The sequence below is a fragment of the Myotis nattereri genome (genome assembly GCF_964212035.1).
Source record: "Myotis nattereri genome assembly, chromosome: 16".
In the NCBI taxonomy this organism is placed as follows: domain Eukaryota; kingdom Metazoa; phylum Chordata; class Mammalia; order Chiroptera; family Vespertilionidae; genus Myotis; species Myotis nattereri.
This window is the reverse complement of record NC_138091.1, coordinates 14,963,304-14,989,806: the sequence shown is the minus strand read 5'-3', so window position 1 is coordinate 14,989,806 and position 26,503 is coordinate 14,963,304. Positions and strand designations below refer to the sequence as shown.

The 26,503-nt window shown below is 54.7% G+C and overlaps 1 protein-coding gene across 1 annotated transcript in view; it reads right to left on the bottom strand.

Annotated features, from left to right (window-relative positions):
• The window catches only part of GAS7 (growth arrest specific 7), an 82,855-nt gene that overhangs the window by 44,581 nt on the left and 11,771 nt on the right, over positions 1-26,503 (bottom strand). The window contains exon 3 of the mRNA XM_081109208.1: positions 5,925-6,002. Coding sequence (XP_080965334.1) covers positions 5,925-6,002 — 78 coding nt within the window. The remainder of the gene's footprint in view (positions 1-5,924; positions 6,003-26,503) is intronic.

The following is a 26,503-nucleotide window of genomic DNA, read 5'->3' as shown; positions in this document are numbered from 1 at the left end:
CTCAAACAAGGCCTCAGGTAGCAGTATTCCTACACTTAGAGGGACGCAGCCCCTGTGTTGGGCAGAATCCCGTGGAACCCACTTTGGGAACCACAGGGGGTGGCTGTCGCAGGCAGGTTTTCAATTCAGGCACACACGGTAGCCAGTGTTGTGCTCAGCACCCCTGATGGCACAGTCCCTGCCCCCCACTCCCCAACCGCCACCCACCGCCACCACACCCAGTAAGGCCTTGGAAGTTGCTCTTCCAGCATCATGCTCACCTCCTCAGGTGCACGCAGCATCTGCCTCGGTCTGTTTAGAGGAGCAGTTTTACAACCACAGCCTCTGGTTTGGAAATATCTGTCCTCACAGTCTCCCCTGGTTGTCTAAGATGCAAACGGTGTTCCCCACAATGGAACTCACAGTACACGTGTCCCGTGGTTGTGAATGGTGAAAGCCTGGGGCTTCCTCCAGGCCACTGAAGATGAAGCAGGCCCTGGGAAGGCCCCCTGGGGCCCTGGTGATGGGGACACTGTTGCTAAAGGGACATGCAAGCCCCTTCCAACGGGGGTGCCATGGCCTCCCCTGAGTCAGTGGTGCGGTCTGGCCGAGGGCCTGGCGGTGTGCTGATTCTGCAATGAGTGAAGGTTGGCTTGGCTCCCTGCGGAGATGCGCCCGTTCAGGCTTCCTCTGCTAGAGAAGCAAGTGTGGTGTGGGCGGGCGGGACCCTGGGCTCTGAAGCCCCTTCCCAGGGGCCTCTGCTCAGGAGAAGCACCCCCTCCTGGTGGCGCCCAGGGTCCCAGGCAGGCCAGGGGGTCCTCAGTGGAACCCCGCTTTGACCTGGTTTCTGGGGATGCAGCCTGGGGCTGTTTTCCCGGGACCATCCCTCTGTGGCTCAAGCCTGAACCCAGGTTTCCTGAAAACCCCACCCCCCAAGGGAAACTCAGCAAAAGACAGATTTCCTCCAACTTTAAAAACACACACAAATTCACGTTCAATGCACATCCCAGGCTCAGAAGCTCAGAAGGGAATTCATGCTCCACACCTGCCCGGTCTGACAAGGCAGCCACTGGCCACAGGTGGCTAACTTAAATTCTAAATCATTTAAACAAACAAACAAACTAAATGCAATGTGGTATCCAGAACTGGCACAGAAAAAGGACGATACTGGGAAACTTGGGGAAATCAAATAAAATCTAGTTTCGTTAAAGGTGATGCACAATGCTTGTTTCTTAGTTTTGACAAATGTGCCACGGTTATGTAGGATGTCAACGTTAGGGGAAACGGAGTCAAGGTACACAGAATCCTCTGTCCTGTCTTTACAATGTTCCTGTGCGTTTAAAATGATTCCAAAATAAAAGAGGCATTCAATGAAGTTACACGACATTGAAAATGCAGCCACATTTCCATCACCCACTGACCGCCGTGGCCGTGGCTACCACAGCGTACAGCGCAGGTGCAAACGCTTCCATCGTGGTGAGAGCCCTGCTGGACGGACCGCTCCGCACGGTCACTCCGACCCCGTGACTCACACACGGAACTCCCACAACCTCACGCCACTCACAGGTCCTTCCCTCGGCCGGCTACTGTTCCCCTCTCTGTAATCCCTGCTTCCACACTGCACACTAAGCCAGCCCAAGGATGACTTAGTACTTGCAGTGGTTGCCTAATCGTGCCTTGGGTTTTCCGTTTGGGTTTCAGCTTGACTTCCGTGGACCTCCCAGAGGGCCTGGCATCAACTGTCCCCAGCAAGGTCCTGAGCATGCAACTCTGTGAAGAAGGAAGCCAGTGGGGGAGTCCCCGGCCCAGCACCCACATCCGAAGAGCGGAATCAACCTGGTGGGGGCTGGGCCCGTGCCCCGCCCTCTCCCCAGCTGGTCACCCCACAAACCTGCACTGAGCGGAAAGCAGCCCCGTCTGGAGGTGGTCCTCTCGGAGGCTCACGGAGCTACAACTCACAAGTAAAACCGAGCCCATGGCCTGCTTCATCCCCTCGCCACCCCCCCCCCCGCCCCCCAGCACCCCGAGTCCATGCAGGGGGCCGCCTCAGCCTGGGTTAACCTGTGGTTCCCACTGACATTCTTCCTGACCTGATTTTCCATGCTCTTCGTCAGGAGTGTCCATACTGCATGTCCGCGGTCAGTAAATGTGGCTGGGCTCCCCACACTGCCCTCACCACTGCCCACCGCCCTTGCACAAAAGTACCCCAACCCCCATCACGGCTAACCCAGAGCTGTCTTCACAGAGCCCTGGCGGCCTGGCTGCTCCCAGGAGGCGGTTTCTCAGGAGGTAGAGAAGGCAAGGTGTCTCCGCTGAATTTTGCTGGAATCCCCACCCTGACCATTATGCTCAGAACGAAATCCCAACACCTTCCTCTCTCTGTCTTGGGAAGCCCAGCAGGCCCCACTGACCGACTGCCCTCCCTTAATCCCCTACCGTCCAGCCACACTGGCCAGCTCTCCATTCTTAAACATGCCAAGACCACTCCTGCCCCAGGGCCTTTGCACTGGTGTTCCCTGGCCTAAGACATTTCCCTGCCACCCCCCACACTTATACAGATTCTCACTGTCCGCAAAGCGTCAGCGGAAAGGCCCCTTCCTTAGACCAACCTTCCCTGGCTCCCAGCCCGTGGGCCCTGTTTTCGTCCCTTGCATTAGCACATTCAGGGAAGTCAGGCAGATGTCACGTGTGCTTGCCGGTCCCACACCCCTGCTGGCTGTAGGTTCGTGGGAGCAGGGACCACACAGGTCTGGCTCATCTGTGGCTGTATCCCCAGCACAGAGAACAGCATCTGGCGTATATTTTGAATGAAAAGGTTTGAACGCCATCGCTGTTGCTTTGCAGAAGCGTGAGCCGAACAGAAGGGGCTGAGATCCAGGGCCCTGCGTGGTCTCAGGAGGGGAGTCAGCTGCCACAGGAGATGAGGCTGCAGACGATCAGTGGTGAAGCAACCTCTTGTCCTCCCCGAGTCTATTCCTCTCCCCACAATAAATAGTCTCCGGAAGCTGCTTTCGAAACAGGATGAGGGAAAGGCTGGGAAAAACCCAGTGCCGCCCCGAAGACAGAAATCCAAGGTGGCTATTATTTTATTCTCCAATTACGAGGTTCAGGTTCAAAAAAATGAGGGAAGATGTCAAAACATCCCGGATTCTGCTCTAGCCTCGCGGGTGGGCTCTCTTCCCTTCCACCCCAGAGGGGATGGAGGGCTGGGTGTGTTCTCGCCCCGGGGAGAGAGCACCTCAGACACACCCCCTGGAGGCCTGGACGGACCCAGTCCTGCTCTTCCCCTGGCCCCTCTACTTATGAACGGGCACAGCGAAGCCTGGCAAGGAGACGCGAGGCGCCCGAGGCCCCGTCTAACCTGGTGTAACTTCACAATCTTAGCGGCCTGCCTGCCAGAGGCACCCTTATGTTAGGTGCACTAAGAAAGGAAAAAGATGCTCCCAATGAAACCGGGTCCACCAACAACTGCAGGACGCACCTGACCTCCAAGACGCAGGACCAGGCAAAAGTAGCTGTACAGCTATTCATATGGAAAATCCTATATAATAAAAGCCTAATATGCTAAGTTTCTAGTAGTCCAGTCATCCGTTCAACCAATCAAAGCGTAATATGCTAATGATATGCTAAGGTCACTCAACCGCTCACTATGATGTGCACTGACCAGTGCACTGACCACTGGGGGCAGACAGTTGACTGGTTGACCAGTTGCTATGACATGCACTGACCACCAGGGGCAGATGCTCCAACTGGTAGGTTAGCTTGCTGCTGGGGTCCAACCGATCGGGACTGAGCTAGACGGGCCAGACACACCCTGGAGCCCTCCCGTGGCCCCTCCCCGGCTGGCCAACCTCCCGCGTCCCTCCCCAGCCCCGACCATGCACTGGTGGGGTCCCTCAGCCTGGCCTGCACCCTCTTGCAATCCGGGACCCCTCGAGGGATGTCAGAGAGCTGGTTTTGGCCCGATCCCGCATGCCAGGCCAAGGGACCCCACTAGTGCACGAATTTGGGCACCAGGCCTCTAGTAGTACAATAATTCTAAATAATAATGCAAGAATAAACTATGTTTCATATGCTCACAACCGTAAGCCTACTTTTATCTGACCCCGTATTGAAATGTGGGGGAAAAACAAAAAGTGGGTCTCAGATCAAGGGACTGGGGTTCAGTGGGTTTTGCATTGCTTCTCATGGCAATGGCTGTGGTCAGTCGCCCAGTGACCCTGAGCGGGACTGACCCAATGTTCTGGGTGACCCTGGACCAGAGCTCCCGAACTGGCACTACTAACATTCGGGGTGGGTAATGCTTTGTGCTGGAGCTGTGCTAGCCTGTGCATTGTGGGTGGTAGCAGCATCCCTGGCCCCGGCCCACCGGTGCCTGTAGCACCTCCACGAATGGTGACTGCCAAAACGACGGACATCGTCAAATGTCCCCCAGTCGGCAAAAACTCCTTGAGCTGAGAACCACTGCACTAGAGCCCGAGAAGTTTAACAAGCAAGGAGGGTGTCCCCCCCCTCATGGTTCCAATGCTCCAAAAATGTTACGTGGAAAAGTCCAGAAACAATGCGTAGTTTTAAATTGCTTGCCATTCGGAGTAGCTTGATGAAACCTTGCACCGCCTGCTCCGTGGCCATCCCTTTGTGCGGAGTCTCCACGGGGTATGCGCTCCCGCCGTTAGTCACTTAGCACTCGGTTCTACGGCGGCTGTCACGGTGCCGACGGGCTGTCACGGTGCCGACGGGCTGTGTTCCAGTCACCCTTACCTTACTGATAACGCCACATTCGTGCAACTTTTATAACAGCCCATTTTCGTAATGGCTCTGTTGTTTTTAGTTCTTGTTGTTAATCTCTTACTGTGCCTAATTTACAAATTAAACTTTATCACAGGTATGTACGTATGTATGTGTAGAAAAAACAGTATATACAGGGTTTGGTACTAAATGCGATCTCAGGCATCCACGGGGGTGGTGGAGCACGCCCCTCGCAGACAGCGGGAACTGCCGTGTGTATTGCAAACAGGCAAAGGACAGAAGCCGCCTTAGAGGGGCGTCTCCTCTCAAGCCTTCTGAGCCCTGGGGACGCTGCTGTGCACGTGAGTTTCCGAAGGGGAGTGAAGAGGTTTCCAACCGTCTTTGACGGCAAAGCCCTTTTTGGCAGAGAACTTGACAGACTGAGGCTGCCCCGACTTCCCCTTGGGTGACCCTGCCCTGGGCCCCCGGAGGGAGGGGCAGAGGAGGCAAAGTGGGCATCGGCACACTCAGCCTAACACCTTGGCCACCGGGCCAGTTCTCATCCCTGAGTCTGACCCTCTCCCCCTCTCCAGCTTCCCCGGCCACACTCGGAGCCACAGCACCCAGCCCAGGGCGGGCAGACTGGGCTCTCGCTGTGTCTGTCGGGGGGAAGGCAGGAATCTGTCACACCCAGCCCTCGGCCCAGGGGGTCTGAGCCAACTCCCTCCCACCCCCCCCACCCCCCGTCCTCCTTCGAAGCCACAAACAGTGGGAAAGGGACAGGATGCGGCCAGGGAACAGCATCGGGACAGCAGGCTTTGGAGAGGCGACCCCACTGGCTCAGAGGACAAGTTCCCCGACGAGCTCCGCCAGCACAGCAGGCTTGGCAGTACCCGCCCGGCACCTCTACGCGCCCGGGCTCCTCTGCCCGGGTCCCTGTCCTGCCTGCGTGGGCCACTCTGGGTTCCTTTCTCGTGTCTGGCTGGCCTGGAGCCCGCCAGGATAGAGGGCCGACTCCCTCCCTAAGCACCTGAGAGGGAATGAGGTGAGCTATCAGGTTGCTGCTGGTGCCGCCAGGGCAATACCATCTGGCGAAGCAACAGGCTTGTAGGGCCTCCTTTCCCTCCAGGCCCCTCCCTGGGTTTGGTTCCTCAGACCCCAGGATCCAGAGTCTTGACCTTCCCAATCTTGACCCCAAAGCAGTAGGTGCACAGTACCTGTCGGAGGCAGAGGGCTCCTGTGAGTGCCAGGGCTGGCCGGAATCCCAGAACCGCTGGGGCGCTCCCAGGTGGTCTCTGGTGGGAGAAAGAAACAAAATCGCTTTCAGAATTTCCTCTGAGAGGACGACAGAGCAGAACTAGGTGATCAGAGCTGAAAAAAATAGCCCTGGCCGGTCACCTTCCTCCCTAAACCCAGGGACAAGGAGCCTGTTTTGGGCTGCCACACCCTTCCCACTTCCCATGACGACAGATTCTCTTTGCTGGGGACCCTTCTCCACAGCTGGCACCAGAAGGAGGTGGCTTTCCAGCTGGGATCCCTTGAAAGGTTCCCCCAGGGCCCCTCCCGCTCTTATCCCCAAAGGCTGCCAACTCATGGGCCTCCTGGAACCCTTCTGTCTCTGGTCCTGGAACCCTAGCTGCCCACTGGGCATTCCCCCCCAAATGCCGTTGTCACATGAAACCCCAAAGCACAGAGGAAAGAGCCCTGGCCTGGGGGCCTGCATGGAGACATGGTCCTCTGTCAAAGGGGGTGATTCCCGCCCTACGTCTTGTTTGCATTACAGCTGCTGGCCTGGCTGGCCTCCCTTCCGGTGCCCAGCTGCTCGGTCCAGCCAGGAGCAAAGCCGTGGCTGCATCCATATTATCGTCCCCCGAGCACTACTTTACCCATTTCACTGCTAGGAACAGGCTTCTGATCAAATTATCTAGTGATGAGAAATAGAACTTTCTTACCACGTAACATTGGGTGCAACGGAAAACCACAACGAAGAAATGTCGCCCATAACCCTACAACCTGGAGGTCGTCACAACACTTGGTATCTATCTGTCCATTTGTTCCTTAGAACAAAAGCATACCGCATGTTCTTTTCATGAACAGGCTTTTGTGCGTATCTTTCCAAAATCGCTTACGGGGCCAGGTAGTCTAGAGGTTCGGACCTACTCACAGTAGGGGGTCTTACCTCCTCACCCCACAGTGCCCGAGTCCGATCCCAGCTCTGCCTCTTACCACCAGTGTAACCCTGGCCAAGCTAACTGTCCTGTCAGTGCCTCAGTTTGCTCCTCTGGAAATGAGGTCAATAATGGTATCTACCCAAGACAGTCCTCGTATTCAGGCCACATGCCCATATACAAGTGCTCAGCATAAAGTTCTTTTTAAATTTGGCCCAGTGGCCTTGGCCGGGTTGCTCCGTTGGTTGGAGCATTGCCCAGTACACCAAAAGGTTGCAGGTTCATTCCCTGGTTGGGGTGTGTACAGGAGGCAACCAATAGATGTTTCTCTCTCCTGCTCTCCCTTCCTCTCTCTCTAAATAGCAATCATTAAAAATCATATCCTTGGGTGAGGATTAAAAGAGATAAAAATAAAAAAAATAAAGTGAGTCCAATGTATGAATATAACATTTGTTAATAAAAAAAAATCCTAATCCTGAAAATGCAATTGCCTCAAATGTTAAAAATAAAAACAAGCAAAACTCTTTCAATGACTTCTCTCCATCAGGATGCACAAGAACTGGGTTTTTGCCTCAGCTCTGCCTCTATGTCTGCTGTGCTGCCCAAGGCCAGACACTCTGCCTCTCTGGTCCTCCAATTCTTAACCCAAAAAGACGGGGCTGGGCTAACTGGTCTTTTAGGCCTCAGTCCCCCTGCCCTGGAGCTTTGATTGGTGATCTTAGAATCTGAAGACCCATGTGCTGACTGGCTCTCAGACACCAAGACGTGGAGACCCCACCAGGGCTGCCGCAGAGACAATGCAGATGCCTGAAGGATCTGTCCCTGCCCGTCCTGGTCTTGGCCAGCTCTGACCAAACACGAAGTCACTGTGAGCCCGGGGCCGGAGTGAGGCCGGGCCAAGCAGACACCTGGAGAGACCACCAGGGCTCTGGCTGCGTGACCTCAGCAGTAGCAGGAAAAGCCGCCCCAGCTGACCATACCACCCACAGGGAGGGAGCCATCTCCAGGTCTTTTGCAATAAAAGACTCGCTAATCCATTTACAGCAGGCCAGGCCCCTTGACCAAGCCAAAGCAAAACTGCCTGGCAGCTCGGCCCATGCTACTCTGAATTGAAGCCCTTTTGCATTCTCTGGGGTTCCATTCCTGGGGTTCCAGGTGACCATCCAGACTCCTAACAGAGTCGCTGCCATGCAGGCCCCAGAGGCTCTGGGACACGGTACAGTCAGAGTGGAAGAAGTGAGACCTTCTCTCAGAGAGTCCCGTCCAACCCAGGTCACGAGGACACATTTTTTCCTAAAGGCAACTCCAACTCATTCAGGCCTCCACCACGGACCCCAGGGCGGCCCAGCGCGTGCACACACATGCACACACACACACACACACACACACACTAACTGCGGATCAGACCAGCGAGGGAGGCTGCCACTCCAGCCCTCGAGGCCACAAGCCAGAAATGGCCATTTCCCCTCCGAGGGGTGTCCTTTCCCTCTCCGTGGCTGCCCCGTGTAGAACAGAACTTTTAAAGAGGAAGTACACCTGAAAGGTGGAAAGTGATGTAAATTTCAGGCCACTGATGTGCCCTCCTTAAGACAACAATAGTAACACTAACAATGAACAGTGCATGAGGGAGAAGTAACTCTCCACAGTCCCTTCTGGCCTTCGTTCCCCCTTGTCAAGGCGAGTCCTGTTTACACTAGAGCAGTGATGGCGAACCTATGACACGCGTGTCGGAGGTGGCACACGAACTCATTTTTTTGGTTGATTTTTCTTTGTTAAATGGCATTAAATATATAAAAATAAATATCAAAAATATAAGTTTTTGTTTTACTATGGTTGCAAAGATCAAAAAATTTCTCTATGTGACACGGCGCCAGAGTTAAGTTAGGGTTTTTCAAAATGCTGACACGCCGAGCTCAAAAGGTTCGCCATCACTTCACTAGAGGCATTGGCATCCAGCCCCTGGGCCTGGGACGCGGGTCATGGGATCTGCCTTAAGCCCACCTGTGAGCCACCCCTTAGCCCCCTAATCCCCCACCCACAGGCCAGTGGACTCCTGTTCCTGATGGGCCCATTCCCTTGGCTGTGGGGTGACTCTCTGCTGCCCCCAGTGGCTATCAGGTGAAACAACCCTAGGTACCAGCCCAGGGGAAATGCAGCTTTCTGGTGCTGGCTGGCACCTGGGATTCCTGTAGTCCCCTCCTCCTTGCCTTTTTTTAGAACGCCTCTTCCTGGGTTTCTCACTTTCTCTGCTCCCCCACCTCTTGTTTCTTTCTCTCCCTTGTTTGGTGGTGGCCCCCACCGTGGCTTCTCTTCTGGCCCCTGTTTTCCTCACCAGGAGGGTCTGCTGGACTCAGGTTTTCCTAGACTGACAGTAGCCCCACTGCCCCTTCTCCAGCTCTTGTCCCTCCTCATCTGGAAGCTCGATTTCTATGAGGCTGCTCTGCCATGTCCTCTACCCCGAGCAGGAAGGCGAGTCCCAGAAGAACGGCAGGAGCCCCGTGCCCCGGTCCAGGGGGGCAGCCTCTGAGAATGTCGGCTGCAGGGAGCCCTGGGCAATGTGAGCACCCGGGGGGCCCGCGCAGCTGGGTGAGCACCCGGAGGGCCTGCGCAGCTGGTGAGCACCCGGAGGGCCCGCACAGCTGGTGAGCACCCGGAGGGCTGGCACAGCTGGGTGAGCACCCGGAGGGCTGGCACAGCTGGGTGAGCACCCGGAGGGTGGTGAGCACCCGGAGGGCCTGCATAGATGGGTGAGCACCCGGAGGGCCTGCACAGCTGGGTGAGCACCCGGAGGGCCTGCATAGATGGGTGAGCACCCGGAGGGCCCGCACAGCTGGGTGAGCACCCGGAGGGCCTGCATAGATGGGTGAGCACCCGGAGGGCCTGCACAGCTGGGTGAGCACCCGGAGGGCCTGCATAGATGGGTGAGCACCCGGAGGGCCCGCACAGCTGGTGAGCACCCGGAGGGCTGGCACAGCTGGGTGAGCACCCGGAGGGCCTGCATAGATGGGTGAGCACCGGAGGGCCTGCGCAGCTGGGTGAGCACCCGGAGGGCCTGCACAGCTGGGTGAGCACCCGGAGGGCCCGCACAGCTGGTGAGCACCCGGAGGGCTGGCACAGCTGGGTGAGCACCCGGAGGGCCTGCATAGATGGGTGAGCACCCGGAGGGCCTGCGCAGCTGGGTGAGCACCCGGAGGGCCTGCGCAGCTGGTGAGCACCCGGAGGGCCTGCACAGCTGGTGAGCACCCGGAGGACCTGCACAGCTGGTGAGCACCCGGAGGGCCTGCACAGCTGGGTGAGCACCCGGAGGGCCTGCACAGCTGGTGAGCACCCGGAGGGCCTGCACAGCTGGGTGAGCACCCGGAGGGCCTGCGCAGCTGGTGAGCACCCGGAGGGCCTGCACAGCTGGGTGAGCACCCGGAGGGCCTGCATAGATGGGTGAGCACCCGGAGGGCGGTGAGCACCCGGAGGGCCTGCACAGCTGGTGAGCACCGGAGGGCGGTGAGCACCCGGAGGGCCTGCACAGCTGGGTGAGCACCCGGAGGGCCTGCACAGCTGGGTGAGCACCCGGAGGGCCTGCACAGCTGGGTGAGCACCCGGAGGGCCTGCACAGCTGGGTGAGCACCCGGAGGGCCTGCGCAGCTGGTGAGCACCCGGAGGGCCTGCATAGATGGGTGAGCACCCGGAGGGCCTGCACAGCTGGTGAGCACCCGGAGGGCCCGCACAGCTGGTGAGCACCCGGAGGGCCCGCACAGCTGGGTGAGCACCAGGAGGACCTGCGCAGCTGGTGAGCACCCGGAGGGCCCGCACAGCTGGTGAGCACCCGGAGGGCCCGCACAGCTGGTGAGCACCCGGAGGGCCCGCACAGCTGGGTGAGCACCCGGAGGGCCTGCGCAGCTGGTGAGCACCCGGAGGGCCTGCGCAGCTGGTGAGCACCCGGAGGGCCTGCGCAGCTGTCCGAGGACCCTCAGAGCCAAAGCCTCCGGTCCCCTCCAGCACCAGTGCTTCTTTGGCCCTGGCTTTGTGATCACCTTACCACCAGGGGGCTCTGGCTGCAGGATATGCCTAACCCCTTCCTAAAGCTAAATGAGAAACTATTGCTCTCTGAGCCTCCATCTGTGCCTGGCCCACCTCGGGTCCCCCCACATTGCGTGTCTCCTTCAGAGGTCACAACACACTACGAAACGGGTGCTATTGTTCCTATTTTTTGTGGAAGAAACTGAGGCCTCAGGAGAAAGAGCAGAGCTGGGACTCAGTGTGACAGCAAAGTCCGCCACGGTAGCCACACCAACACCTCTGCGCTCTGAGCTGGGGGCTCTGGGAGCTGCGGCCAAACTGGCCTGTTTGAGTCTATACACCACTCTCTACTGGAGAACCGCTGCAAAATTAGTATTATTATGTTAATTCAATATGATATGATAAATTCATAATAAATTATTATAATAATACTAGAGGCCCAGTGCACGAAAATTGTGCATTGGTTTGTGTGTGTGTGTGTGTGTGTGTGTGTGTGTGTGTTGGGGGTAGGGGGGCGGGGGGTTCCTCAGCCTGGCCTGTGCTCTCTCACAGTCCGGGAGCCCTTGGGGTATGTCCAGCTGATGGCTTAGGCCCGCTCTCTGGGGAGCAGGCCTAAGCTGTCAGTTGGATATCCTTAGTGCTGCCACGGAGGTGGGAGAGGCTCCTGCCACCACCGCTGCACTCACCAGCTGTGAGCCTGGTTTCTCTGGCTGAGTGGTGCTCCCCCTGTGGGGGCGCACCGACCACTAGGGGGCAGCTTCTGCGTTGAGCATCTGCCCTCTAGTGGTCAGTGAGTGTCATAGCAACTGGTCATTCTGCCTTTTGGTTGATTTGCATATTAGCCTTTTATTATATAGGATAATAAATTATTTATTATAAACATTAGAAATATTTATAATCTAAATATGATACATATTTAATGTTATATTATTGATTATAATATTGTTAATATACTAGAGGCATGATGCATGAAATTCGTGCAAGAGTAGGCCTTCCTTCCCCCGGCTGCTGGCACTGGCTTCCCTCTGGCACCTGGGACCCAGACTTCCCTCCGGCGCTGGCAGGCACCTGGGACCCAGGCTTCCCTCACAGCCCCAGCTTCATCCGGAAGGTTGTGGGAAGGATGTCTGGTCTAATTAGCATATTACACTTTTATTATTAGAGATGATTTTACATATAGATATATTATTAGTATATTTGGCACTGTATCTGGCACTGTTCTTGGCACCGAAGACACTGCAGGGCTTTTGACAGGGCAAACTCCCTCCTCCTTCTTCAATTACATTCTAATGGTCATGATACTATCGTATTTTTGAATATCAATATATTAGAGGCCCAGTACACTTGGGTCGGGGGAAGGGGGAGTCCCTCAGCCTGGATTGCGAGAGGGCGCAGGCCAGGTCAAGGGACCCCACCAGTGTATGATCAGGACCAGGGAGGTTGGCCAGCTGGGAAGAGACTGCAGGAGGGCTCCAGGGCATGTCCGGCCCTCTCACTCAGTCCTGATCAGATGGACCCCAGCAGCAAGCTAACCTACGGGTCAGAGTGTCTGCCCCTTGGTGGTCAGTGCACGTCATAGCCAGTAGTGGAGTAGCCTTAGCATATTATTAGCATATTATACTTTGATTGGTTGAATGGCCGACCAGATGACTAGACACTTAGCATATTAGGCTTTTATTATACAGGATAACATTTTTGATGAAAGGAAATCTAAAATATTTCTAATGGGGGTGAAGGGAGGAAGTCATGCCAGGAAACAGGTAATAAGTATGTAAGACATGTTATGTTAGAGGGTGGTGTGTTCTGAAGAGAATAAAGCAGAGAAGGGAGTAAGAAGTGTTATTAGGAAGGGATATAATTTGGTCAGGTGGCTTCGGAAGGCCTTGCTGAAAAAGGCACATTTAGTAGTATCTGTTGCTGCATCACAAATTACCCTAAATTTAGCAGCTTAAATCAACAAGCATTCATTGTCACCCGGGTCGGTGAGTCAGGGCTCGGGAGCGGCTGAGCCTGGCACTTCTGGCTCGGGCTCTCCCATGAGGCTGCAGTGTGCATCCATTATCTCTTACATCATCGAGGGTTTGACTGGGGCTGGAGGCGCCACTTCCAGGTGGCTCCCTGGCCACCGGCAGGAGCCAAAGTTGCGTGCAAACACACACACACACACACACACACACACACACATACACACACACACACAGAAGCTGCTTGCCCTGAGGGCGCAGGCTGAGATGTCTTTATAATCCAGCCTCAGAACTGACTCGCTGTGAAGAATTCCCACTTCTGTGGGTCACACAGCCCAACCCTGACAGAAGGTGAGGGACTCACACCGACATGTGCGACAGGACCTGGGGGCACTGGGGCCGCGTAGAAAGCTGGTGGCTGCACAAATGGAGGAGCAAGCCACGCACATATCTGAGGGAAGAGAATTCCAGGCCGAGGGAACAGAAGATGAAAAGGCTCAGAGACAGGCACATGTCTGTCATCTTCAGAGGGCAGCAGGAAGGATGGCGTGACTGAAGAGGCTGAAGTAACAGGGGCTGGAATGGGTCGCCCAGGGCCATGGTTCTCAAAGTGGGGTCCCCAGACCAGCAGCACAGCATCCACTGGGACTTGTCAGATGTGCACGTTCTCAGCCCTAAGAAGACGAGTTCCTGCATCCGAAACTCTGAGGGGGGACCCTGTGGCCGATGTTTCCACCAGCCCCCCAGTGATTTGGGTGCTCGCCCAGGTTTAGGAGCCACTGCTCGGGGTCTTCAAGGTCACGGTGAGGACTGGCTCTTAGTCTGAATATAGGGACAGTCACTGCAGAGTTTGGAGCACAGAAGTGACAGGATCCAACAGCTGCTGTGCCAGGACCTGCGACTGAGGAGGCTCCAGGACGTAGCGGACACGTGCCTCAGTACCCCGGGCGCCCAGCTGGGTCACCTGTGAATGCCGCCTCTGCCTGGCCAGCCTGTCACTCCTGCAGAGGCCAGACAAGCTCGGGAAGAGGGAGAGGGAGAGGCAGGGCTGGTCCGTGTGCCACGCTTGGGGCACGGCCCATCCAGGGGCCTTCACCACGCTGCAGCGGCACTGGCAGCGCTGCCCCCACCAGGGGCCGGGACACTGTGGATCTGGGGTGTCTCAGGCAGGGTTGGGGAAAGAGGTGCCCAGGCAATGACCCCCTCAGCTCTGGAGCCCTACTTCCCTGCTGCTTTCAGACTCTGCGGGCCTGGAGTTGCTTCTCGAATGATCCAGTACCATCAGGAAGGGCAGCTGGACTGGGAGATTCTTGCTTGGGAAGCTTCATCCAGACTCCTACCCTCCCTCCTCCCCCACAGGGCTTCCACTCTGCCCCACCTGTCCACACACAGCGCAGACCCTCCGGGAGGGGCAGCAGGCGAGCTCTCAGCCAGTGGGAAGACACGGAGGCTCATCCCAGCGAAGGACTGCGCTCGGCAGGGCCGCCCGGGACTGACCACAGCCGGGTGCTGCCGACATGGGCTGGGACCGCTCTCTCAGGCAGCGAGAGACTTCCCCGGGCCCAGCTTCTGCAAACAGACCCAGCCAGGCGCCGGGACACCGGGACACCGAGGGCGCCTGTGAGAAATGCACGGCAGGAGTCCAGCCTGGGCAGGGACAGGGTGGGGAGGGGTAGCTGACACCCCCAATTCCCAGCGCACAGCCCTGCAGGCCCGGGGCACTCCCTGAGCCATGGCTTCTGGTGCTCCGAGGAAGAGGGGGTTGGAGACACCAGGACTCCACTGTCACAGGTGAGGAAATGGGATGGTGAGCTGCCCTTGAATATGCTGAGGCCGCCTAGAGTTCTGAGAGCCCGGGGCTGGCGCCACACACACAGATGTGTGAATCCCAGGTCGACCCTGGATACGCGCGGCCGTGAGCCCACGTTCCCTCAAGCTGAAGCGGGTAACCCATAGCTGCCCCGTGGTGGGATGAATAGTTAGAGGCACGGACAGTCTGACATACAGTGAGCCCTCAAAACATAAGGATGTTAATAAAACCAAACCCTCGCCATTCCTCCCTTCTCTCTGCTTCCCAACTTCCACCCTCCAAGCCCCTCCTGCCCCATCCTTCTCTCCATGCCTTCACAGAGCCCCCCCACCCCAAAGGGAGAAGAAGGAGGGGTTCCTCTGTGGTGCTAGAACCTTCTTAGCCTTTCTGAGCTGCAGGGGGTCCCCACTTCTTCCCACTTCACAGCAGCTCAGAGGATCCTTACGTAGCCGAGTGATCCAGGTGGGGCAGGGCCTGTGCCGATTTCACAGAGGAGAGAGGCTGGTGAGACCCTGGCCCGTTGCTACTGGCCTGAAGCAAGCTCTGGACTGGCTCCAGCCCACACAGAGGGCCTGGGGAGAGCAAGGCCAGGAGCAGTGGGGTGGGGGGCTCCAGAGAGGGGAGGGGGCTGCCTGAACTCTCTGAGCCTGTCTCTCAACCCCTCAATCCCCGATCGACCAGCCTCCTGAGAGAGTGCGCACCTGGGCAGACACACTGGGATCCCTGAACCTGGGTGGAGAGGAAATGAGGGTTGACCTCAATGTGGGAAAAAGGTGCCTTATCACTGAGCCGATAGATGCTGGCAGCCAACTGCCAGTTCACAGATATCAGGACCCCCATCTTAGGGTTAAGAATGTTGTAAGTAGACGCCAAGAAGGAAAATCTATTGAAACTAAAGCCTGGACACTCGGGATCTGAAACCTAAGCACAGGTTCCTGGCAGAGCTCCAGTCCCGCTTCCCAAATGCAGTTATTCACCAGGAACGCGCTCGTTAAAAACACTGATGCCCAGACCTTGCGCTTCCAGATTCTGGTTTAGCAGGTGTTGGGTGGAACCCAGAAGCCAGCATCTTAACCAGCAGTCTCAGTGACAAACCAGATGGGGGAAGCTGGCAGAGGCTGTGGTAACACGGTCGCCGGAACCAGCCACAGCCCGGGAGGTGCCCAGATGGACAAAACCCCAGGGCATGGGTCTGGGTCAGGCGTAGGCTCAGCAAGGTGAGAAGCAAGATGCACAGTGGCCATGGGGGGTGACCCCCCCCAATGCCCACCACCTCCATCCCAACCTTCGATAACTATCAGGTTCATAGCTGTCCCCCAGAGAACCCCAACTTCAACATGAGGCTGTGTTATCTGCATTGGTTCCCGGGGGACTTGTCAATTAGAGTAGATTGTCAGAGCCCTTTAGCATGACTGAGTCTTTAGCAGAGGTTCTCAACCTGTGGGTCGCGACCCCTTTGGCGGTCGAACGACCCTTTCACAGGGGTTGCCTAAGACCATCCTGCATATCAGATATTTACATTACGATTTATAACAGTAGCAACATTACAGTTATGAAGTATCAATAAAAATAATTTTATGGTTGGGGGTCACCACAACATGAGGAACTGTATTTAAAGGGCCAGAAGGTTGAGAACCACTGCTTTAGAGCAAGGGGTGGGGAACGTCCATATCAGGCCCGTGAAATCACTGGGTCTGGCCCTGCCGAGGCGTTAGGGGTGAGTTAATTAAATGACCGAATATAGCAGCTAATGTTTAAGTTGATCATGTTGTATGGCCCGAGAATGATGTTATAAATATCCACGTGGCCCTGGGCAGAAGAAAGGCTCCCCACCCCTGCCTTAGAGCCTTTCCGAGAACAGGGTGGTGAAGAGGAGAGAGGAGGAAGCACTGTGCAGGAGAAGCACCCGGGAGGGGAAAGGCAGCGGCAGGTCCTAGTGAGCGGGCACAGGGTGGCAGGGGAGGGGGAGGGGGAGCAGGTTGCTGCACAGGACCCGCCTCCTTCACGAAGCCTTATCTTACATCCTGGAGGGCAAATGCCTGAGTTAGGACAAGAAGGATGAGTTTTACACAGTCCTGTCCCCAGGTGTCCGGGGTAGACAGAGCTGACAGATCAGGACGACAGGATATTGTCCTGCTGGCGGGACCTGGGAGAGTCCCGGTGACCTCACGGTCCTGTGTGCTCCCCGTCAACACCACTCAGACGTTCTGACCGCTAACCGTGCAGGGACCAGGCTGGGGAGGAGCTGGGCTCCCAGCATTCATGCTGCCCTCGGGGGCTGCCAGGCTGCCGGGAAGCCCGGCTGACCCCTTCCCACCTCAGCCTTAGCACCTGCTTCCAAGCCCATCCCTCCTGCAGACGTGCTCGGAGGAAGGGGCTGTGTCCGTCCGTGTCTGCCTGTCCCCCAGGCCCTGAGCCCAGTGGATGCTCACTAAGTGCTGATGAATGAAGACCCGCTCAAAGCAGCTGTTAGAACTATGATCAGTCACATGGCCCATGGCTGAGTTAAAAAATGAGTGTGTGAGTGTGTGAGTGTGAGTACATGCGGGTTCTCGGTACACCAAGGGAGGCCTAAGTAAATGTATGCGCGCGGAAAACTCCTGAAGGACTGCACAGCATGTGCTGCTGGTCAATTCTTAAAACTCTATAACAACAGAGTTTTAAAAAATCGCAATCAGAATTACAAAACATCACGAAGAATTAGAACTACTCATGATCAGGTGCCTGCTCTAACTGTCCAAACCCCAGAGTGCCCCCACCCCCACCCCCCTGTGCAGATCCCCATCCCAGGGGCATCCCTACTCGGCCACAGTAGGGACCAGCACACGCTGCAGAGAAGAGGACGTGGGGTGGGCAGCTCCCACTGTCAGTGACAATTTTCTGCTAAACAGCTGCTAATGCAAAGAGGCAAGTGTGCAGAGTAAAAACCTAAATAAATGTCTGGAGCAAACCCAGAAAAGGGGGCATGAGACACCACAAGGCCCGGAGACGGGGCGGGACGATCGGCTCAACACCGGGTTTCCCAGTTCTGAGGGGGGCTGCTCTGAGACACCCTGTCTTTCTAAAATGGCTATTTCATAAGCTGTTTGAGTAGGCTCTATTCCTATAGCAAGACAGCCCCTGCACGTCCACATCCCCAAACTGCACTGCCCCGTACACGGCCAACGCCGGCCCCCAGGCCACGAGACCCGCGTCTGGATGTTCCGTGAACAAGCTGAACCATGGCTTCTTCACATGCCCCGGAGGGTCTTCCATACCCTCGGCGTGGAGATCGCACGCTCAGCTGCCCGGAAGCTTCTCTCCCAGGAAGTGGCGTTGCCCATCCAGGTGTCACCTTTCTGATTTGTTTCCTGAGAAACAGCGTTCATGAACTTCAATCGCTCTGCACTGCTGATCCATATTTAGAAGGCTTTCCAGTAAAAGGTGTGACTTCTCGTTTAGGAACCAAGCTCAGAATCCCTAAGAGTGTTGCTTTTCACAAGACGGAGGAAAGCTGTCAGAGAGAGCTGGGGTTTATTTTGGGAAATAGAAATAATAATCATTTCTCTGAGGGATGGCCGCTGAGGCCCTTCCAACTGCTGGGTCCCGGGGAAGGCCAGCCAGCTCCCCAGGTGCAAAGGGCCCCAGTGGCTCCCCAGAGCCCTTATCATGGGCCGACACCGCAAAAAGTGTACAGAAATGCTGGGCAAAAGAAGCTATTTCCAAACATCGAGAAATGGCATTCCGGATAGAGGTGACCACACAAAATGGGGAAGAAATAGGCACATTTGGAGCTGAATGAAATAAAATCTGTGGGAATTGCATGAGCAAAGAGGCCTGAAAGCCTCCTTAGGGAGCAGGTGGAAAGCTACAGAGCAGCCTCCCAGGTGGGTTTCGGAGCCCATCAGCGCCACCTAGGGGACTGGGAGAGCAGGGCGTGGGGGCCAGCCCTGAGTTTCTGCTTCTCAGCTCTGGGAGGCCTGAGCTCCTGCCTTCCTAACGAGTTCCCAGGTGATGTTGATGCTGCTGTCCGGGAACCCCACTTTGAGAACCAGAGGCCTAGAGGAAGACAAGGAAGGGCAGATTTCTCTGCAACAGTTCACCCTTCCTCCAGGTGTTAAGGGTGGAGCCCTTAAAAAAAAAGTTTGTTTAAAGGCACAACAATGAAAACAACCCACACATTCCTCTGACTTCAAAGCACCCACTGCTTATGCCATTTCCTCCAAGCAGGTGTTGCTGCTTGAAACCACAGTGACTATTTAAGTTGGCCCGAGAGACCCAAAAAAAGAAGAGGGAACCTAACAGGGCAGATGTTCTGAGAGCAAAGAAGAGGTTCCCCCAGAACCACAAACACTCAGGTTGCCATGGAGGCCTCTCGGGGGTTCCACCCCGGCTCGAAAGCCCGCCAGCTGAGACGACATTGCATTTGCACACCTGGGAATAAGAATCCACTCTTGGTGTGTGAGGCTTGAGCCAGCCGGGCGGGGACGTGGTGAACAAAAGCACCGTGTGCTCCCTGACCCTTTCTGCTCCGTCCCCAAGACTCTGCCTCGCTGTCCTCGTGCTACCCTTGTCTGTCATGTCCCCACTCCCACCAACACTTATCGTATTTATACGATAAGGCCACTTCTGTAAAGGAGCAGAGGCAGATGGGATGCTACGCTGGGGAAGGGAAAGCAAGAGAGAGCACCCTCTATTTCAGAGAAATTGTTCTCACCCTCCTCACAAAAGTAGTACAGATCCTGGAGAAGCCAGTGGGAGACACACAGGAGCAAGAGAGAAAACAAAAGTCCTCCCTAACCCCCGGGCTCAGAAACCATCATCCGGCCAAGCAGCTCCCCCGCCCACGCATGAATGCCAAGGTGATCACGGAGCAGAGGAGCAGAGGGCACCCCAGCCAGCGGCAATCGGGGACGGAGACCGGTGGTGGCAGGGAGTGCGGCCCTGTCTGCATGGCCACTACGGTCTGGCCCTCGGGGAGAGACAGGGCTTGAAAGGGCTTTCAAAGCCGGCTCAGTGCCCTCTTTTAGAGACCGGGAATCACAGAGGGAGGGACTGATTGAAGCGCAGAGAGGGGGTGTCATCTCCAGTCACATCCTCTTGGGGACCTGCCAGGAGCCGCACAGGAGGACCTGCCAGCCACCTGCTCAGTGGGCCTCTCTTCTGAAGCTTGGATGAAAGCTCGGCACTTCCTCTGGGAACCACCGTAACCTGGGACCCAGGCAGCTGTGTTAAGGCAGAGCACACCCCCCCCCCCACCCCGTTCACAGAGACGCTGACAAGCTGAAGGCAGGCTACCTCCCCTGCTGCTGCTGCTGCTGCCTGACCCTCCGACCAGGTGCCACAGGTGCAGGTGACAGACTGTGCCTCTGCGGGGCATCTAGGGGAACACACACACGTGCCTGGCTTGGCAGCGTCCAAAGAACCACGAGCAGCGTGCTGGGCTGGGGCACGGAAGTGTACTGGTTTTCAGGGGCTGCCCCCAAATACCGCAAACTAAAGCCATCGTGTCACCCCTCTGGAAGCCGGAAAAATGAGATGCGGGTGTTAGCAGGTGGTTCCTCCTGAGGATGTGAGGGAGCATCTGTTCCAGGCCTCTCTCTCCTGGCCCTCGGGGCCCTGGCCAGTCCTTGGCTCGTAGACATTCTCCCGTGTCCTCACACTGTCTTCCCTCTGTGGCCAATTCCCTATGGTCAGGGCCCCACCTATGGTCAGGCCCGTCCGCCCTGCTCCGGCACGACCTCATCTTAACTTCATCTGCAAAGGCCCTTCATCCAAGGTCACATTCACAGGGACTGGGGGTCAGGACTTGGACATCTTTGGTGGGAGGGGTGCATGGTTCATCCCATACCAGGAAGCAAAAGGCTGGATCTGGCTGGGGGCATTAGGAGGCCGGGATGGACGTTGAGCTAACACATGGAGTTCATTTGGGGGCAGGAAAGTCTAGATAAACAAAAGGCAGACGGGTCGGGGGGTTCAGCAGCAGAAGGTTTGGGTCCGTGGCAGGGCCCAGAGGGGCACCAAGGAGACCGACATCAGGGACCGAAGGCATCCAGGGGCCAGGTGGCATCCTGGCAGAGCACACGTGTACAGACAGGCTGCTTGTGAAAATGATGAAAATGTTCTGTACCGGCTGGAACTTTGCTCCCACCTTCCACACCAAGAGCCCCCAGTCACCAAGCCTTCCACTAGGTCCCCACAAGGGCCACTAAGGGCTAATGCCAGGATAGGGAGCAGGGCCCCTCCAGTCCACTCCCCTGCTAGACACTTAATAACATCCTCCCCTCTCCCGGCTAAGGGAGCTATTTCTTCTTGGGCTGAGGGTGCCTTTGGGCACACAGCGAGGCAGCTCCCATGGCTGGCAAGAGGGCAGGAGCTGCATTCAGCAGGAATGCTCAGGGGCCCGCTGGGCGCAAGGCCCAGCTTACGATCTGTCCAAGGACGGCAGGACCCTGCAGGGTGGGGTCTCTGTGCCCCATGCACAGCCCAGCACCCGGCGCCCAGGGAGGGGCTCCCAGTAAACAGGCGTCTTGCATGACTAATGCCTCACCCCGTTCTCCTCCTCCCACGCCTCTTGGATGAGTGCTGCCTTCTCTGGAATCCAACTGGGACCGAAATAACAAAAGAGCTGCTCCCCGCTCCATGCTCCTCCTTCCATAATAAAGATCTCGTCTTCAGGAGAGCGCGCCAGCGTTACACACGGAGGCAAACTCCCACACGGGGCGAAGGGCACGTTGGTGCTATGACTCCTGGCTGCATAGGAAAGAACACTGCCTGCAGCCCACAAGGAAAGTCCCACCTGGCACTCCCTCTCTGCTTCGGGAGCTTTCTGCCTCTGCAGCCCTGCAGCCCTTGGCATTGTTTGCCCACCACCCCTGCGCGAAGCCATCCAAGTGCATAAGTAGAGCTGGCGCTTTGAGCAAACACTTGTTGCTTGATAATCAAGTCACAAGTCCCCTGCCCACTCACTCATCAGAATATAACCTACAGCCCATCTTGCTAGGCGTTCCACTGACTCCAAGGGACCTAACCCTTTAAAAAGCTACACTGGCTATATCTGCCCAGATGCCCTTCCCTGCACACCCTAACCTCCTGCCGTAGCCACACGTTCCCATGGCTCCTGCCCCCCCAACACGCACACAGGCCTTATACAAGCCCCTGGAGGCTGGTATAAATTTCCTGCATTTCAAAGCTCTGGGAATGAGGCAGAGCGAGGGCTGAGTTTGAAGGTCCTTCGCTTGAAGTTGATGTTGCAGTTCTGTGGACCAACGTTAGCCACTTCTCCTTGGACCCTTCATTCTCTTACCTGGTCCCATAATCACCGATTTTCAAGTGCATTTATAAGATATCTTTCTGACTGCCTGTCTCACGACAATTCTCCCCTGCAATACTTGGTGCACATCCATGAGGCTCTGTCTGAACACAGGTCAAAGTCAATGCCCTCAAGAACTGGACATGTAAAATGAATGCATGAATATAAGAAAAATCAGGGTAGTGGCGACCCTCTCAGCTCCACTCAGGTGTGTTCAGGGGTGTCGGTGGGTCCAGTGTGGCCACATCTCATGATTTTTCAAGAGAAGACTAGTATTCAGGCATCTGTGAAAAACCTCCCAATATTCCAATGCTGACAACTGGTTGAACATTGTGAAGCACTGTGTGCACAGCATAAGGTGCTTCTGCGGGCAGCTTGTGGCCTCAAGGCCACCAACCATGGAACATCCGCTATACGTATTCTTTGCAGGACAGCCCACCAGGACCTGGAGGTCCTGACTCTGCCCTGACCGTCACCCCTGCCACCACACACAGAGGCACCATAATGCCGCTTCCCCAGAATCCAGTCATCCTAGACCAGCACTGTTTAAAAAAAGTGCAAACCAAGCGAGCGTCATTCCGAAGGGCACACAACTCACAGTCATCCTATACTGTGTTCGGCTTTTAACTAAGAATACTGGTCGATCTAATGACTCGCAGAGATGCTGCCACTTGAAACAAGTGAGCTACGGGTTGTACAGTGGGAGGGAAGGTGAGAACACGGAGACTGTCCGCTGGCACACACTTCCCAACCAAGCGGAGGTGAAATCTCCGGGGAGAGAAAGGTGGGAGAAGAATGACCACCCCCCATAGAGGCTGGACTGTCTCAGTGGACGCTGAGTGGCTCGAAGGCAGGATGGTGTTCATTTTGTCCCCATGTCAGAGTGCTACACAGAGTAGGAATAACATAAAATTAGCATAAGCCCCAACCTCTCTGACTTACCCTCAGCCAGAATCAAAGTTGAAACCAGAGTCCACAGGTGTTTTTTTGTGTGTGTGTTTTTAAAAATTTTAAATAAAAATATTTTTATTGATTTTAGAGAGGAAGGGAGAGGGAGAGAGAGACAGAAACATCAGTGATGAGAGAGAATCATTGATCGGCTGCCTCCAGCACACCCCACACTGGGAATCGAGCCTGCAACCTGGGCATGTGCCCTGACGGGGAATCGAACCTTGACTTCCTGGTTCACAGGTTGATGCTCAACCACTGACCCCCCACCTGCTGGGCCACGGGTGTTTTTAAAATAGCAAAAATGCTGAGGTTTATAAAAAGAACTATTGATTCAAAAGCTTTGAAATTATAAAACCTGCCATACATTCAATTATACAGGTAAGAATAAAGACTAGAAACTACAGTCGCCTTTCCAATCTACGGGTTCCCATCAACCACGGAGCACAGATTTTTTTACTACCAATAAATCAACAAACAACAAGTGCTGGCAGGGATGTGGAGAAAAAGGAGCCCTGGGACAGTGCTGGTGGGAATGCAGACTGGGGCAGCCACTATGGAGAACAGCGTGGAGTTTCCTAAAAACATTAAAAATGGGGCCGGCTGGTGTGGCTCAGTGGTTGAGCATTGACCTGTGAACCAGGAGGTCAAGGTTCAACTCCCCGTCAGGGCACATGCCCAGGTTGCAGGCTCAATTCCCAGTGTGGGGCGTGCTGGAGCAGCCAATCAGTGATTTTCTCTCATCATTGATGTTTCTATCTCTCTCTCCCTCTCCCTTCTTCTTTAAAATCAATAAAACTATATTAAAAATAAAAGCACACAATACAGTGACTTTTGGTATATTTCACAATTCATACAACTATCACCACTACCTAATTTTAGAACATTCTTATTCCCTCAAAAAGAAACCTCCTACCTCTTAGCAGTCACTCTCATTCACCCCTTCCCCAGTTCCTGGAAACTAATCTACTTTCTGAGTCTACGGATTTGCCTATTCTAGGCATTTCACATAAAGGGAAGCATACAACATGTGGCTTTGTGTCTAGCTTCTTTCACTTAGCACGATGTTTCCAAGGTCCGTCCGTGTTGTAGCATGTGTTAGAGCTTCATTCCGTTCTATGGCTGAGGTCCTGTTGCCGGGATGGTCCACATTTTGTTTTCCAGTCATCGGCTGATGGACACTTAAGCTGTTTATGGCCATTATGATTAATGCTGCCGTGAGCATTCGTATATAGGTTTGTTTTGTGTGTGTTTTTAAAATATATTTTGTTGATTTTTTACAGAGAGGAAGGGAGAGGGATAGAGAGTTAGAAACATCGATGAGAGAGAAACATCAATCCGCTGCCTCCTCCTGCACACCCCCTACTGGGGATGTGCCCGCAACCAAGGTACATGCCCTTGACCGGAATCGAACCTGGGACCTTTCAGTCCGCAGGCTGACGCTCTATGCACTGAACCAAACCGGTTAGGGCTCATATATAATATAGGTTTTGTGTGCATGGATGTTTTCAGTTCTCTTGGGTATATATCTAGGAGTGGAACTGCTGGGTCCCGTTCCACATTCTTTTTGTTTCACTTCATATCTAAGCCATTTGCTGCTTATCAGTGACTCCACCCACCAGACAATGAGGAAAGTTCAAAAGCAGTCATTTTCAAAGTAACAGCTTTTTAGAATACAGCCAACAATAAAATACTTGCTGTCTTTGTCTTCTGACTTTTATGGATCCTCAACTTCCTGGCAGTGAGAGCGACTCTCTAACCCACTTGGCATCTGCCAAGATTCCAAGAGATTATCGGTCTTAAAAACTGGTGAGAAATGGGGGGCGTGTTGTGCACTCAAGCGTTAACTTCACACTACAAATCAAAGTGGAATCTCTGGGAGAAAACACAAGCCCCAAACAGAAGAGATTAATAGTAAGCTCTAAGGTCTAACAGCTTTCCACTCAGAGTCCATTAGAGAAAAAAATCAAGCCAAAATAAGCAAAGTTCATGACCGCACGCACACACATGCACACGCACACACTTCAATCAACCAAACCTGCCAAGTGAAAGCATCTTTTTAGTCTCACGTTTGTGCAACACAGATGGACAGAAGAAACTAAATCGATGTTTTTGGGGCATAGACGTTTCTCATGGCAACTTTTATTAATGGAATTATCAGGGCTGCTCTATCCTGGGAGCTAGGAAAGTATCCAATTATTTGTAACAAAGAAAAGCTCCAAGAATGCTTTTAAAAGCGCTCTATGGGAAACTGATCCAGAAACTCACATTAGCTCCTGGTGTAATAAAGTTAAATGGGAATCTACTCATTTAATGAAAAATTAAAACAAGAAATCAAGAAAACAACCAACTATTTGGCAAACAAACCCCAAAGCTCAAATCCTGGCTTAATCCTCCAAACTTTCACTCACAAACATAATAAAACATTTACACATATGGATTCTTTGTCAAAAGAGCTTAAAAACAATTCCCAGCTCTCCTGGGTTCCAGCTGACATTCTAACAGGATAGTTAAGTTTCCCTTAAAAATAAGTGCTACTTCAGATAATTTTTTCTACTAATCTATGGACTCAGCTCCCCTGCTGCTAAGTAAGTCACCACACCCGCCCCCCATGCCCATCCTCCTAAATGATGAGGCCAACATATCAAACATTAGAAGAAGGGGGGCCCAGGCATATCCTGGCATATGAATGGCCAGGTGACTTAGTCTTTACCACACGGAGGACTCTGTTTCCTCATGTGTAAAAAGAACGATTCTATCTGTTAGACCAGGAATCCCCAAACTTTTTCTTTCAAGAGACAGAGAGTAATATTTTTGGCTTTGCGAGTCACGTGGTTTCAACTCTGCCATCGTCATGCCAGGACAACCTTAAACCATGTGCAAACGCAAGAGCACGGTGTGTTCCAATAAAAATGCATTTATAAAAATAAGCTACAAGCTCCCTTGGCCCAAGGGCTGTACCCTGCCAACTCCTCTGTTCGATGATTAAAAGTCATTGGCAGCTGGAACCCCATGAGCTATCAATTCATGGAGGTCTGACAGGGGAGAGGGGTGTGCACCGCCGCACGCAGTTCTACGGGCGTCTCTGCATGAGGACACGGGCATTGGGGTCTCCCTATTCCCACCACCCGCCTCCTCCTGTTTTGGTTGATACCTCGCCCGCGCCCCACTGACCTTCACCATGACCTTGGATAAAACATCACTATGTGGGGTGGAGTCAGGCTTTCTGAGAGTTTGCTGGGGGTCAGGTGGGACAATCCAAAAGCGTGAGGAAAGAGATCTGCAAGGGGTGAGCTTGGCCAATGGGAAATAGATGAGAGGGAGATGAGCAGATTGAAAACCCCTGCTCTCCCTGGACTCTCACCCTTTCCGAGAGGGAGCGCACCGGGCGGAGGGACCCGCTGGTCTCTGCGGTTCACGAGCCACACCCGCCAGTGCGCGGCCATCTCCCTTGATCTCCTCTCTCACCCGCTCTTACTGCTCAGGGCGCACACCTCCTAAATGAGACATTAACGCTTAATTTTTGCCTCAGGCTCTGCTCTCCAGAGAAAGAGAACTATGACTTACCCCTCAAATAACCTTCTTTCTTCAGAAATGAAAG